The 14,509-nt window shown below is 31.3% G+C and overlaps 1 protein-coding gene and 1 pseudogene across 1 annotated transcript; one reads left to right on the forward strand and one right to left on the reverse strand.

Annotated features, from left to right (window-relative positions):
- The first annotated feature begins 592 nt into the window (after nucleotides 1-592).
- LOC108860130 (phosphatidylinositol 4-phosphate 5-kinase 4) lies at nucleotides 593-3,823 on the forward strand. The gene is made up of 8 exons (XM_018634035.2): nucleotides 593-1,806; nucleotides 1,975-2,142; nucleotides 2,230-2,395; nucleotides 2,471-2,590; nucleotides 2,660-2,853; nucleotides 3,002-3,132; nucleotides 3,216-3,288; nucleotides 3,367-3,823. The coding sequence occupies exons 1-8, from the start codon at nucleotides 602-604 to the stop codon at nucleotides 3,653-3,655; spliced, it is 2,346 nt and encodes a 781-aa protein (XP_018489537.1). The 5' UTR covers nucleotides 593-601; the 3' UTR covers nucleotides 3,656-3,823.
- A 2-nt stretch (nucleotides 3,824-3,825) lies between these two features.
- Nucleotides 3,826-8,729, reverse strand: LOC108858614 (transcription factor ORG2-like; annotated as a pseudogene).
- Nucleotides 8,730-14,509: the final 5,780 nt, after the last annotated feature.

Here is a 14,509-nt window from a genome sequence, read left to right on the forward strand (position 1 = left end):
ATTAAATTTGCAAGCCATATACCAATATTTCAGTTGCCTATGCTTATGGTCTCTGGAGACAGTGTAGGCTTAAATTGATTTTAAAAAAGAAGTATGTTTTGTGAGAGGAAAACTCGGAAATGCTAAGAATAGAAAGAAAACGAGTCTAAAATCTGAAGGCTTTCAGTGGTTTGAGGAGCTGAACGGTTTGCTTCTTTCTTTGAATGATAGAATTAGTTGAAAGAGGAATTGAAAAGAAAAGATGAAATGTCGGAGAGATGTTTTGATCCCTTAAACTCTTTTGGCCATTAGTTAGTTTTCCTCTCTTGTTGACATCTTTGTTAGGTTTTTATCAATCCAAAAAGACAAAACAGACTCTTCTTTCATATGATGCAATGACAATGGAGACAGGAAGTTACAGAGTAAAAAGCATTGCAGATTTCTTCATGCTGCTTTTGATGAAATTGTTTTAGGTTTACAGCACAGAGTTCATGATCTTCTCTGGTTTATGTGTACATCTATAGGATTTGTTGTTTAGACAAGAAAACGTATGTTTTCCTAGGGATTTAATTGTTCTAGGTTATATATAGGTCTCTAGAAAAAAAATAAAAAAGAAGCAAAAATGAGCAAGGAACAAAGCTGTGTTCTAAAAGCATGGGAGGTAACGATGAGAAAGACCCAACAAGCGAAGAAGCGGGCAAACAGCATTTTTGGGACGGTACCGGTAGCTCTACAGACAGATGATGATGCTACAACAACAACCGAGGAGAATGATGATGAGAGCAGCACTAACACAAGCAGCGTAGGTGAATTGTACCATGAAGAGAGAGTGCTTCCCAATGGAGACTATTACACAGGTCAATGGTACGATAGTTTCCCCCACGGGCACGGTAAGTATCTATGGACGGATGGTTGCATGTACATTGGTGAGTGGTACAACGGGAAGACCATGGGGAAAGGCAGGTTCGGTTGGCCTTCTGGTGCCACGTATGAAGGCGAGTTCAAAAGCGGGTACATGGATGGGAATGGCACTTACACAGGTCCTAGTGGAGATACTTATAAAGGTCAGTGGGTGATGAACCTGAAACATGGACATGGGATCAAGAGTTTTGCAAACGGAGATGTGTATGATGGTGAGTGGAGGAGAGGGTTGCAAGAAGCTCAAGGGAAGTATCGTTGGAGAGATGGGAGTTATTACATTGGTGAATGGAAGAACGGTACTATCTGTGGCAAAGGTACTTTTGTTTGGTCGACGGATGGTAGTAGATACGACGGGTTCTGGGATGATGGTTTCCCTAGTGGTAACGGGACATTCAAATGGGACGATGGGAGTTTCTACGTTGGTCATTGGTCTAAAGATCCTGAGGAAATGAACGGTACTTACTATCCATCAGGGAACGAAGGGGCTCTTGAATGGGACCCTATAGAGGTGTTTGATAATCTGAGTGAGTACAAGATATGCAGTGGAGAGAGGGTTCCTGTGTTGCCTTCACAGAAGAAGCTCTCTGTTTGGAACTCTTCCAAGCGTGTAGAGAAGCCAAGGAGGATATCTGTTGATGGGAGGGTAAGTGTAGGTTTGGATAGAGCGTTTGAGAAGATGAATATGTGGGGGAGTGAGAGCGGCGAAGGTGCTGCTGATATTGATTCAACCACAAGGAGAGATTTGGACGCTGAGATCATGAGACTTGAGGCTGAAGGACTCATACAGAGCTTGAGACCTTGTCCTGTGCCTATGAGACTGCCCAAGGCAGGGAAGAAGCAAGGCGAGACAATATCCAAAGGTCACCGTAACTACGAGCTTATGCTTAATCTACAGCTTGGAATCAGGTAACTATTTCACTTTACCTCCTCACCAGTTATATCAATGTTCTAAAAGTCCTTATAGGCACCGCCTAACCACTAGTAACCTAGAAACCCCATAATTACCACTTAGTGATTTCTTCACCATTTAGTTATACTATATGTTAAATCTTTGTTGATGATTTGGTTATGCAGACATGCTGTTGGGAAACAAGCTCAGGTTGTGTCTCTTGATCTTAAGCATTCAGCTTTTGATCCAAAGGAGAAGGTGTGGACAAGATTTCCACCAGAAGGAACCAAACACACACCTCCTCACCAATCAAGTGAATTCAAATGGAAAGACTATTGCCCATTAGTTTTTAGGTGAGAAACCATTACACTAACCTCTCTACTTAGCTCTCATTGGTACTTATTCTTACAACATGTTATACTAATGTACCTATCTTTCAGGAGCCTGAGGAAGCTATTCAAGGTAGACCCAGCTGATTACATGTTATCGATCTGCGGTAATGATGCCCTTAGGGAGCTATCATCCCCTGGTAAAAGTGGAAGTTTTTTCTACTTGACAAACGATGATCGTTACATGATAAAGACAATGAAAAAGTCTGAAACTAAAGTGAGTTTAAGTTACCATAAAAAAATGTGTGGATGCTACACATATTAACTGCTTTCTTGAATTAATATGATGCAGGTGTTTCTGAGAATGCTTGCTGCATATTACAACCATGTTAGAGCATTTGAGAACACTTTGGTGATTAGATTCTACGGTCTCCACTGTGTGAAGTTGAGTACAGGAACAATCCAAAAGAAGGTAAGAAGTGAGAACAGTGCTACCTTGGGTGCAGCTTGGATCTTGATTGAGTTCATCTCTTTTTTGCAGGTGCGGTTTGTCATTATGGGGAATCTATTTTGTTCAGAATTCTCTATCCACAGACGCTTTGATCTTAAAGGATCTTCTCTTGGCCGTACAACCGATAAACCTGAATCAGAAATCAACTCAAACACAATCTTGAAAGATCTCGATTTGAATTTCATTTTCAGACTACAGAAAGCTTGGTTTCAAGAATTCATTAGGTTAGTAACCATCAATCAGTCTCTTTACTTCACCGTTACATTATTTTTTATATGTCCTATCAGCTGATCCTGGAGAAACGCAGTAGTACCACATAGTGGATTACCTATCACACTAACATTATTATAACCATTTTTTTTTCCTTTTCAGACAAGTCGACAAAGACTGCGAGTTTCTAGAACAGGAGAGGATCATGGACTACAGTCTTCTGGTTGGGATTCATTTCAGAGAAGCATCAGTCGCTGGAGAGCTGATACCTTCTGGAGCACGCACACCTATTGGTTCGTATTCTTGAAAAAGAAAAAAAACATGTCTCTCTCCATAAGAATGTGTCAATCAAACTATGTTTCTTTATCAACTGTAGGTGAGTCTGAGGATGACTCCGCCCCTCGTCTCTCTAGAGTAGACGTAGATCAGCTTCTATCTGATCCCACAAGGTACATAAACACACAACAAAAGTTAGAACTCGTACTTCTGTGGTTCTGAAGTCCCAATAAATTTGTTAACTGTTACAGGTGGGCTAGTATCAGACTTGGTGGAAACATGCCAGCTCGAGCAGAGAGGACAATGAGAAGAAGCGGCTGTGAGTTTCAGCTAATCGGGGAACCAACAGGAGAGTATTATGAAGTTGTAATGATCTTTGGAATCATAGACATTCTTCAAGACTACGACATTAGCAAGAAACTTGAACATGCTTACAAGAGTATCCAGTACGATCCTACTTCAATCTCAGCCGTTGATCCGAGGTTGTACTCGAGACGCTTCCGTGATTTCATCTTCAAGGTCTTCACTGAGGACGATTGAAACAAGTTTCCTTTGTTTCTGGCCTTTTCATGTTTCTTGTGCACCAAGAAATGAAGGCTTAGGTTTATATACTCACACTTTGGCAAGGGTCATGCAGCCACTACTTTATTTTATTTCATAAACTGTATTAATTCTACAATAAATAATGTAACAAAAGTTGACATCTTTAGCGGTGAATATTTTTTTATTTCTTTTCTGTTGTTTTGTTAGGATAAATTACACTATGAATTAATCACCTAACCGTGTTTTCACATTTCTCTTACAAGTACAACATCTTTTTACGTAACGCTTCGCAATCCATTTTGTAATAACCATCCATGTTTTCCGTTTGAAGATGAAAAGTGTAGAAAAGCCTTTCCTCTTGAGACCTTGAAGATGGAACATCCACAAGAACAAACCCATCTTCTTCTTATCCAGTTAACACATTGGATATTGAGAAGTTATGAATCCTGGACGATGAAATTTGGACCATCGCTTCGTTGTCTCCAAGTCCAAGCCTAGTCACAGAAACAGTGGAGACATAACTTGAGACTGCCTTTAGTTGTAGTTTAGCGTAATGTCCAATGTCTCTTTGACCCGATACCCAATCAAGAGTTCTTTCTTCTGTAATAACTTCTTCGCTTGCTCATGCAACTATGGTATGTACTTTAAGCAGTGCCGTGCGAGGGACTACAGAGACCCGAAGCACATTTTAAAAATGGACCCCTTTAGTGTAGTTAGTATAGTTCTGAAAGAGGTAAAGTAATGAAAATAAAACCATAGTCTATAAAGACTATACTAACGAAGGAGAAGAAGAAGAATCACTGTATAATATGTTCTTTTTGTCGACCAAATATCACTATATAATAAATTAATAACAAAGGAGAAGAAGATTTATCATTGTGTAGCCACTGAAAGAAAATCAGATGTTTTCTGTCTTTTGGAAAAATTTCACAGAGTTCAATTTTAGATTCAAAAATATGTCGGATTCCTTTTTGATTTGGAATTCAGATCTTCTTTTTCGGTTTGTGATTTACTTTTTGTTTAGAATCTATATTTTCTTTCTATATAAGTTGTCTTTCTAGAAAACCAAATGCAAATATTCGAATTTGGGTGGCTAAACATAAAAAACCTTCACGCTGAAACCACTATGATATACTGCACATTTGAAATTTTGGGGGCCCTAAAGTTATAACTATATTCGGGGGTCTATGGCAAATGCCTTTTCAGTTACATAGTAAGTACAGTTCTGATTTTAAACTCCGTAAAATGGTTTCAAGAATATTTAGCTTACTCTGCAAGAATTAAAAAAAAAAAAGTTTCTCAGCATCTATTCTATTAAATTAAGAACATGACCTATTAATATACGTTTAGTTAATTATTTTCATACAATTATTAATATCTCTTACTAGTTATTTAAGAAAAATATTTTATACAAATATGATTATAAAGAAAAACACAAATATAAATTAAACACACATATATAAAAATTAAATTTCTTAAACAATATGCAAAACAGAAAATATATTCGCCTTTTGAATGGTGGATCCAAATTTAGTTGTTCTTTTAAATGGTATAGATGTATACACAAACTATTTTAATCTGTTAAATTTCATAGAGTTACAACTTAAAATTAATTGATGTGTAATTATTGGTATGTTCGATAGATATCCTTTGTATATCACTTTAGGTCTTATCTCACTGCTAGATTCCACACACATTCTTTTAAATCTTCCAAAATATAAAGGACATCAGAATTGTTACTTACCGATTGATCGAAGGTTGGAAGACATAGCAGAGAGATGAGCAGTGCCGTCCCAGCCATAATGCAGATAAAGCTTGTGTTTTAGGCCACATATTAATCACAGCTTCTAAGGCCACATTGCAATATAATGATTGTAACATGTCTGATGCAACCTCTTTTTACTTTTCTGTATTTTAGTGATGTGTTTTGTTTTGGACTTATGTTCCAATTTTAGTTAGTTAACGCGGTTTTCTTTTGAGTATTTTTTCTTATTGTTTGTGTTAGTAGTTTTTTTTACAATATTATCTTTTTTATTTGATTATATAGATGTTTATCACAATAAATTTTCATCTTTCATATATAGTTTTGATAGCTGTATAGTTTTTTATCCTTTATTTTTATAAAATATTTCTGACCTAAATTAACATAAGTTTTTTACATAAGAAATTATATAGAATTAAAAATTTATACATATATTTTTTAAACAAAAGTTAGCCACTATTTTAAAATATGCTTTAGGCCACTGAATTTTTCGGGACGGCACTGGAGATGAGAACAAAGGGTTGATCTTCTTACGACGGTCACACTGACTAGCATTGTGATTAAGCTTCTAGAGAACAAAGAAATAAATCCATGTTGTTGATTACTAATCAAGAAACTATGTTTTTAGTATATCAAGAAACTGTATATTTAATAATAACTAGATTCTGACCCGCCTTTCAAAGGGCGGGTATATGTTTTGTTTTTAATTTTTTATTTGTGTTTCATTTGTAATCATATTTATTATATTTAAAAAATTATTAGTTAAAAGTTTTGATAATTATATTGAATTTGTGATGTTATATAACTATACACTTGTACACAATATTTTGAAACCGATCCGGATTCGCGATTAAACCGGCAAACCCGTGGATCTGGTATGTAATTCTGTTTGAGTTTTAGGAAAAACATCATTGTTTAATAATCTGGTAAAACCCACGAAACCCGGTAAAACCCATGGAAACCCGGTAAAACCCATGAAAATCCGCTAAAACTCAAAACTCGGTTACCAGTTGAACCACTGGTTAAACCAATACGTAATTTTTAATTATTAACTATTTGGATTTTTAATTATATTATTAGAATATGTTTGTATTCTAATTAGGAAATTAAATTTTTGGTTTTTATATAAAAAAATATATATGATCTTGTGGATTATGAATCTATTAACAAATCTAATTGTTGTGATTTGGTATTAGTTTATTTTTGTTATCAATTATCAATTATAATTTTATGTTTTACTTTTAGATTATTTTAGATTTAAAATTTAATTTTATTATTTACAATAGACATTTAAATACTTAAAAAGTTATTAATATTTTGTAAAATTTAGTTCAAGCACAAGAGCCTTTCATAGAAAACCTACCCGTATACATACATATCCACTTTCTATATTTTATAAAATAGGAGTAAGGAAAAATACATAAATACAGTATATTAGTCCATATCGTATATGTAGAAGACGGTTATATTTTGATTCCTGAATATTTTTGGTTGTTAAATAGATACTATGATTTTGGAATTAGATATAGGATAATTAATAGGTGAAGTAAAAGAGTAAGGAAAATGAAACAAAAATATATATATTTGTACATTTATGTTGCAATATTTGTAGCCCTTAAAAATAGGACTTAGTGGTTATGGAGGTTGACTATATATTAAGTTAGACAGTTTTCTTATTATTATTATACGGTTACTTTAGTTAGTTATATTTGGATGCCACTTTTTTAAATTGGACCTAACCCATATTAATTGGACATGTTGAAGAATTAATAGTATTGATTGTTATACAACTCTATCAGACCATAAAATCAATATTTGGTTCTCTAAAGAGGGTATCACTGTGGAAGCCCATTTAGTCCAGTGGTTTGACTAAGGGTTCAATTGCTTCTACACCCGGAGGTCTTGGATTCAAACTCCAGAAAATACAAAATTATGCAGATTATGGAGAAATATGTTACAGGAGATCTTCAGCTTGGTGCAGGGCGTACCATCGAACATAGATCTCATAGGACGGCTCAGAGTGGTGCAGTCAAGCGTGTATTCTCACATGGTGGTAGAATTGTCGGCTGTAAAATCGTCTTTGTAATATTCTCATCGTTGTAATAGCATAATTAATTGATAATAATCGATCGATTCAGACGTTAAAAAAAAAAGAGGGTATCACTATAGCTTGACACGAGCCAGCGGCTATGTTCTACGTGTGAACCAGGTCCAGTCACTATTGGAGTAGTTGTATAAGGTCTGTTCGTTTCTCCATCTGAATGAGTTATCTGGATGGAGATGAGAGTTTTGTTCGTTTAGACATTAAAAGTACAAGTCATTTGAATGGTTCATTTGAATGAGTTTTAAAAATCTAGGCTTAATTTTTAGAATGGAGATGGTCCATTCAAATGATCCAAATTGGACCATTTGAATGGAGATGATCCATTCAAAATAACATAATGTCTATTATACCCCTTATATAATTTACAAAATTAAAATTTAACTTAACATTATTTTCACTCACGAAAAATGAGAAAACCACAAGACATATTTTCTCACCAAAACTACGAATATTTTTTTCCGCCAAAACCCAAAAAATGCATTTTCTCGCCAAAACCGCAAAATGTGTTTTTTCACCAAAGCGCGTTTTCTCGCCAAAACCGCAAAAACATATTTTCTCACCAAAACCAAAAACGTGTTTTTCCGTCAAAATCGCAAAAATGTGTTTTCCCGCCAAAACGTGTTTTCCTGCCAAAACAACAAAAGTGTGTTTTCCTTATAAACCGCAAAAATGTGGTTTTCCGCCAAAACCGCAAAAACATGATTTCCCGCCAAAACCGCAAAAACGTAGTTTCTCGCCAAAACCGTAAAAATGCGTTCTCCGCCAAAACCACAAAATACAATTTTCCACCAAAACCACAAAATTTGATTTCCCGCAAAAACCGCAAAATGCGGTTTCCCGCAAAAACAGCAAAATGCGGTTTCCCGCAAAAACCGCAAAATGCGGTTTCCCGCAAAAACCGCAAAATGCGGTTTCCCGCAAAAACCGCAAAAACGCAGTTTCCCGCCAAAACCACAAAACTGCGGTTTTCCGTAAAAACACGTTTTCTGCCAAAACCGCAAAAACGCAGTTTCCCGCCAAAATCGAAAAATGTGATTTCCCGCAAAAATCGCAAAAAATGTGGTTTCCAGAAAAAACCTTTAAAACGCGGTTTCCCGCAAAAACCGAAAAACTGCAAAAACGGCAAAACTGCGGTTTTCCACAAAAAACGCAAAACCGTAGTCTCCTGTAAAAACGCATTTTCCCGCTAAAACCTCAAAACGCATTTTCCCGCTAAAACTCCAAAAATGTGTGTTTCCGCTAAAATCATAAAACTGCAAAATGCAGTTTCTCGCCAAAACACCTTTTCCTGCCAAAATGCTAATTTTAAATAATATATCAGATAAAATAATTAAAATTATTATAGTTGAAATTAATATCAAGTAATGGTTAAATAAAAACAAGAATATTTTGGTAATTTGTTTAGATGATTCATCTAGATGAATTATTTGGATGAACAAACAAACATAAGATCCATTTAGATGATTCATCTAGATGAGTCACTTGAATGAACAAACAAACATCCCATAAAATCTGAATAGATCATGTGGATGGGCCATATAAATAGATCATTTGAATGGAGATAGACTGATGGAAAAACGAACAGGCCCTGAATCCAAACACGAATACTATATGTATCAGAACTATAAGAATATTATTATTTACATATTGAGTGATGACTCAGCTTATACATGAGCATCTACATGATCAGCGCCATGCGACTTAAAAGAAAAATTTAGACATTGGCTTTGGGCATCTTAATTATGTGTAAAATTTGAAAGGCGCAGTTATAGTTATATATGGTTTGTTGACAATTTTATTTGATAGTTTTCTAACTTAACCTAGATTACTACTAACACTTCTAGCACATCTTTCTATAATCACAACTTACATATTAAAATCAGTTCTTACAGTTATATATATACTCACACATATATACAACTATAAGAAGATTTAAATTATTTCTAGTTATTTTTTACTTTTTAGGTATTTTATAGTTTAAGTACTGTAATAAAAATATACTCTTGAACATAGATCACTATTAATATTTTGAAATTAATTCTATTTGTCTATTGTATTATTTATTCTTAAATGGAAACTAAACTTTGGGATAATAATATAAAAGTAATAATAATAAAACTACAGTGTTACATTTTTTATTTTAAAATTAAGAAAAATAAATATAAAATTGGTAAACTTCTTTTACAACACTTTTGTAAAATAGAAACATTATTTTCATTTGACAAAAAAAAGAAACATTATTTTCATTATTTTTATTTAGCTTAGGGCATTAAAAATGGTTGTCACGGCTCTGCACATGATGTAAGCCTATACATAAGCATTTTTGGAATTTAGTGTAATTCTTAAATACATGCAGCCTCATTTTTAAGAATAATAAAGCCATTACAATATTTTGGTCAACTTGATGCCCATCTAATCTATATGTCAACACTAAAATATGTTATTCTTCCAAGAACTAGTCAAAAATATTCCCAAATCGTAAATGAGAGCCAATAAGGTAACATAGATTCTTCTAGTGACCCACATTTCCAATATGATATTTTGAAAGGTACACCCATCAACGAGGTAGTGTATAAGAATCTAAACACGAATATTACATGTATCAAAACTATAAGAAAATTATTATTTACATAATGATGACTCGTGGAAATCAGGTAGAAGATGCTTTGAGCGTTTTCCTCGTCCCAATCATTTTCAGTGGTGTAAGCCTATATATGACTACATGATGTAAGCCTATACATAAGCTTTTTTGGAATTTAGCAGCCTCGTTATTTAACACAAAAGCCATTATAATATTTAAGTCAACTTGATGCCATCTATGGCTTTGATTAGCAAAACAGATGATTTTTTTTTTTTGCCATCTAATAAAATTTTATTAAGCAAAACAGATGATAGATCAATAGCAGTATGCTATAAAAGTTATATATTTTTGTTAAACTATTTAATAATTGATTGGTAAAACAATATGAACATGCTATTTAAAATTATTATATAATATATTAATTTATAATGAATATATATATATAATAACAAAAGATATATAATTATTTTTTATTTACTAGTTTCAAAATTATGTTTATATCGAAAAATATTATTTTAAAAATAAATTTTACAATTAAAATGTCTATTTTAAAAATAATATTTTCCCTTTAAAATATAATTTAGTTATATTAATTAAATTATATTTTAAATATGAAATATTATTTTTCAAAAAATAATATTTATATTGTAAATTTATTTTAAAAATCAAAATTTCACTTTTGAAATATAATTTTATGATATTATTAAATAAAATAAATGAACTAATTATATATTTTTCTTAAATTTATAAATTATAAATGCAAATATTCTTCCAAAAGCTTCATATGAAAACATTTGCCAAGAGAACATTTGGAGAACATTAGCATTTAATAAATGTTTTACTAACAAATGTTGATAGGATAATAGAACATAATGCTAATGCTCTACCAATCAAAGTTTATGTCTAGACTCTAAATTAGCTATTCTCTAATAACTGGTAAAAGAGTTCTCTAATTGTAAATGTGAACCAATGAGGTTTCATAGATTCTTATATTGTTCCCCATCTCCAAACTCATATGATACTTTGAAAGCTACAGCCATCATCCTGTAAATTATTCTTGTTTACTCATTTATTCTATTAAAATATGTACATGACTCATTGATAAATGTTATGTTTAAATATGTATTTTATTTTTTAAAGAACTATTTTATCAAATTAAATTAATATTAAACACAATATAATTAAGAAAAACTAAAATATAAAATTTAATTTAAAAAAAAAACTAAAATAAAAAATATATCCGCCCTATAGACATTTTTCACTTTTACTTCACTGAGATAAACCAAATTCAAAGATTTATCAATGTTTCCAAAATCAAAACCTTTAAGTTTTTTTTTCCTCTCTTTGACGCTTCCATTATTATTCGCTTCTCTTGCTGTGAAATTTTTTGTGACTGCGTTATCAGTCTATCCTACATTGACATCATTCGTTGTGTGTCGTCAATCTTCTCTCAACTAATAAACCACCTTAACATTAGATATAAATTCAAATTTATTTTCTAAAACAAATATTTGACAAACATACAAAACAACAAGCTTATTTCTTTAAGAAATATTTGGACATATATATTTGGATAGTATAACCGAAATTATGAACATATGAATGATATGGGAATATGGTCTATTTCAAAACAAGACAAAAGTATTCTCAAATTTAAAAACTTCGGTTATTATTTCAAAGCATGACTCAAAAATCTTTGAAAACTTCCACACATTACAAACTAGACGATCTTTCTTTTGAATTTGTAAGTTTGTTTTGAATGGTTTTACTTTTGAGTGGAGACACGAACACTCATTTATTGGGTCTGATTCTTCTCTCAAATGCATAGGCTAATTCGTGTCTCCGGCTGCGGTTTGACTTCTTTACCTAATAGATCAAAGATTCGCTAATAATCCATCGGATTACAGTAAAATACTTATTATATGTTTTAAAAAAAGGATTTCCTTTTTCAAAAAAACATTTTACGAGAATGCTATTATTCTGATTCAATTTTATGTAAATTTTGGAAAGCTGCCCCGTATATTCTCTAATAGTATACGTATATATTCTATTTCCAAGATCAATGGACTACCATGCCTTCTCATTTATTCTAACGATGCCAGGACCGCCTATTAATTAATTAGTGTAACGTGCTCACTTGCACAATTACAACTCACAATTAAATACATGTACAAAAACATTTAAAACTAATATTATGCTTCTCACTAATTGTTGATATTAGTCGTACGGTTGTACTCTATTAATATACAAAAGCATCAACTTAATTAATAATACAGTAGAACCTCTATAAATTAATAATATTAGGACTTTGAAATTTTATTAATTTATAAAAATATTAATTTTAAAAAAATATTTTTTAAAATTTTTCTACTTTTCTATTTTTATTTATAAAATAAATATATATTTAATTTTATCATATATACAATTATAAAAATTTTAGAAATTTTGACTTTCATATTATTTAATTATATTACTTGGTTTATATTTTATGTTTCATATAACTTATATATGGTTTTTCGATATAATTTTACAAAATATTATCAAAATATATCGAAATCTTAAAAAAAATAGAGGTAATTTCATTGTGAATATAAACCAACAATATAATATTTAATTTGTACTTATATGAAATATATATATATATATATATATATATTATTAATTTATGATTTTAATGGGACCATATATTTATCTGATTTAATTCAAACATGTTAAATATTATCAAAATTCAAGTGCATTCATGAATGTATACATGAATGCACATATCTAACTGATTTTATGTAAAAATATAATTTTCCTTTTGTTAATTGTCTTGAATTCTTGCTACTAATAGAACAATTTAATTCAAACATGTTAAATTACTATGGTTAACACATAAAATAAATAGTGTCGAATTATTCTGGTATATACAATTAATAAAATAGTTTGGAAAACTGAAAAAGAAACGTAAAAGATGTTATAAAAAAGCTTAAAATAAGTAAATTATGTTTTATACTTTGTAATAAATATTTTCGAACTAATTAGAAAAAACAATAAATGGAATAATTAGAATTAGTTTTAAAAAGAATGCAAATATGTAAGAAACACTTAAAATAAGCAAATATTATTTTGTACTTCAATTTTAATATATTGGATACATATTAAAAATATATTAGGTTTTAACTATAAATACATTATTTTGTGATTAACTATTTACCACTAATTTTATCAAATCAAAATTCAATAAACAAAATTAAGTTTTTCAAAATTTATCATTTATTACTATTATATATAATAAAATGCATTAAAATAAAATGTATTTTTGTAAAAAAGTATTTTTTTTTTATAAAAGTAGATATTTTTAAATGGACGAAATACTACTTTACATATTAAATGATGATTCATTCTCAAGAAACTGTTGGAAGCTCGTGAAAATCATGTGGAAGAAGCTTTGGGTAAAGATTTCTAATGTTGTAAGCATATACATAAGCTTTCATGTTTTTCTTTATATTTTTTAAATATCAAATTAAACACTGTTAAGTTTAAACCCACCATCATAATCTCAAAGTAATGCATAAGAGAAGTTAAAAAAAATATTTTACCAAAAAAGAAGTTAAAAATTTTAGCAAACGTTGTGTGTATACCTTTGTATATATCGTGCATTTAAACCGGTGATGGTGGCCTAGTGGCGCTTGAGGGATTTAAAAAATCCAATAAGATGAATCCGATTCAAACCCCACCGGCCACACAGATATGATCTATTGCTTTCGGCTCATTTGAATGCCCAGGAGAGGATTGCTTTCGGCTCATTTGAATGCCCAGGAGAGGATCTATCCGTGGGCTGTACCTCCATCCGGGGTTAGACTTGTGTCATCATTTGACCCGGGTTTAACCCTTTTGTTTGCAAAAAAAAAATATATCGTGACGGCGAAGATAATTCCACTGTTCGTGCAAGCAAGGATATACTTTTATTGTTAAAATATATATATATATATATATATATATATAGTAACATTCGTGATTTGTTTCGTTTTTACAGATTTTGTATATTAATATTTGTTTTTTTTTGTAAATTACAGATATTCGAGTGTTTTGTTTTGAATCAAAATGAATAACAAATTGAATTAGAGTTTATGGAGATTTTTTCCAACCTTGTATGTATATCTTACATCATGAATTTGCTTATAAATAATAGGCAATTTCATGTGGTAAATATACATAAGCATTTTGTTTATTTGTTGACCCCGTACTGCATTATCTCCATCAATGGATAGCCAACCAAACGGCTTCTCATTAATCATGTATATAATGATTTTAAATAAGAATTTAAATGGTAGGAACCATCTGTTAAAGAAATAAGTCTCAACCACATAGGTATGGTCGAATTACAAAGACGGCTCTAAAAATCTTTTAAAAAAACTGAGT

Source organism: Raphanus sativus, chromosome 5, assembly GCF_000801105.2.
Source record: "Raphanus sativus cultivar WK10039 chromosome 5, ASM80110v3, whole genome shotgun sequence".
NCBI lineage: Eukaryota > Viridiplantae > Streptophyta > Magnoliopsida > Brassicales > Brassicaceae > Raphanus > Raphanus sativus.

Excerpts from the sequence above, each read along its gene's own strand:
- LOC108860130 (XM_018634035.2), top strand. The coding sequence starts at position 602 with ATGAGCAAGGAACAAAGCTGTGTTCTAAAAGCATGGGAGGTAACGATG. Across the intron at positions 2,143-2,229 it reads TATTGCCCATTAGTTTTTAG|GAGCCTGAGGAAGCTATTCA; the intron begins GTGAGAAACCAT and ends CCTATCTTTCAG. Across the intron at positions 2,854-3,001 it reads TGGTTTCAAGAATTCATTAG|ACAAGTCGACAAAGACTGCG; the intron begins GTTAGTAACCAT and ends TTTCCTTTTCAG.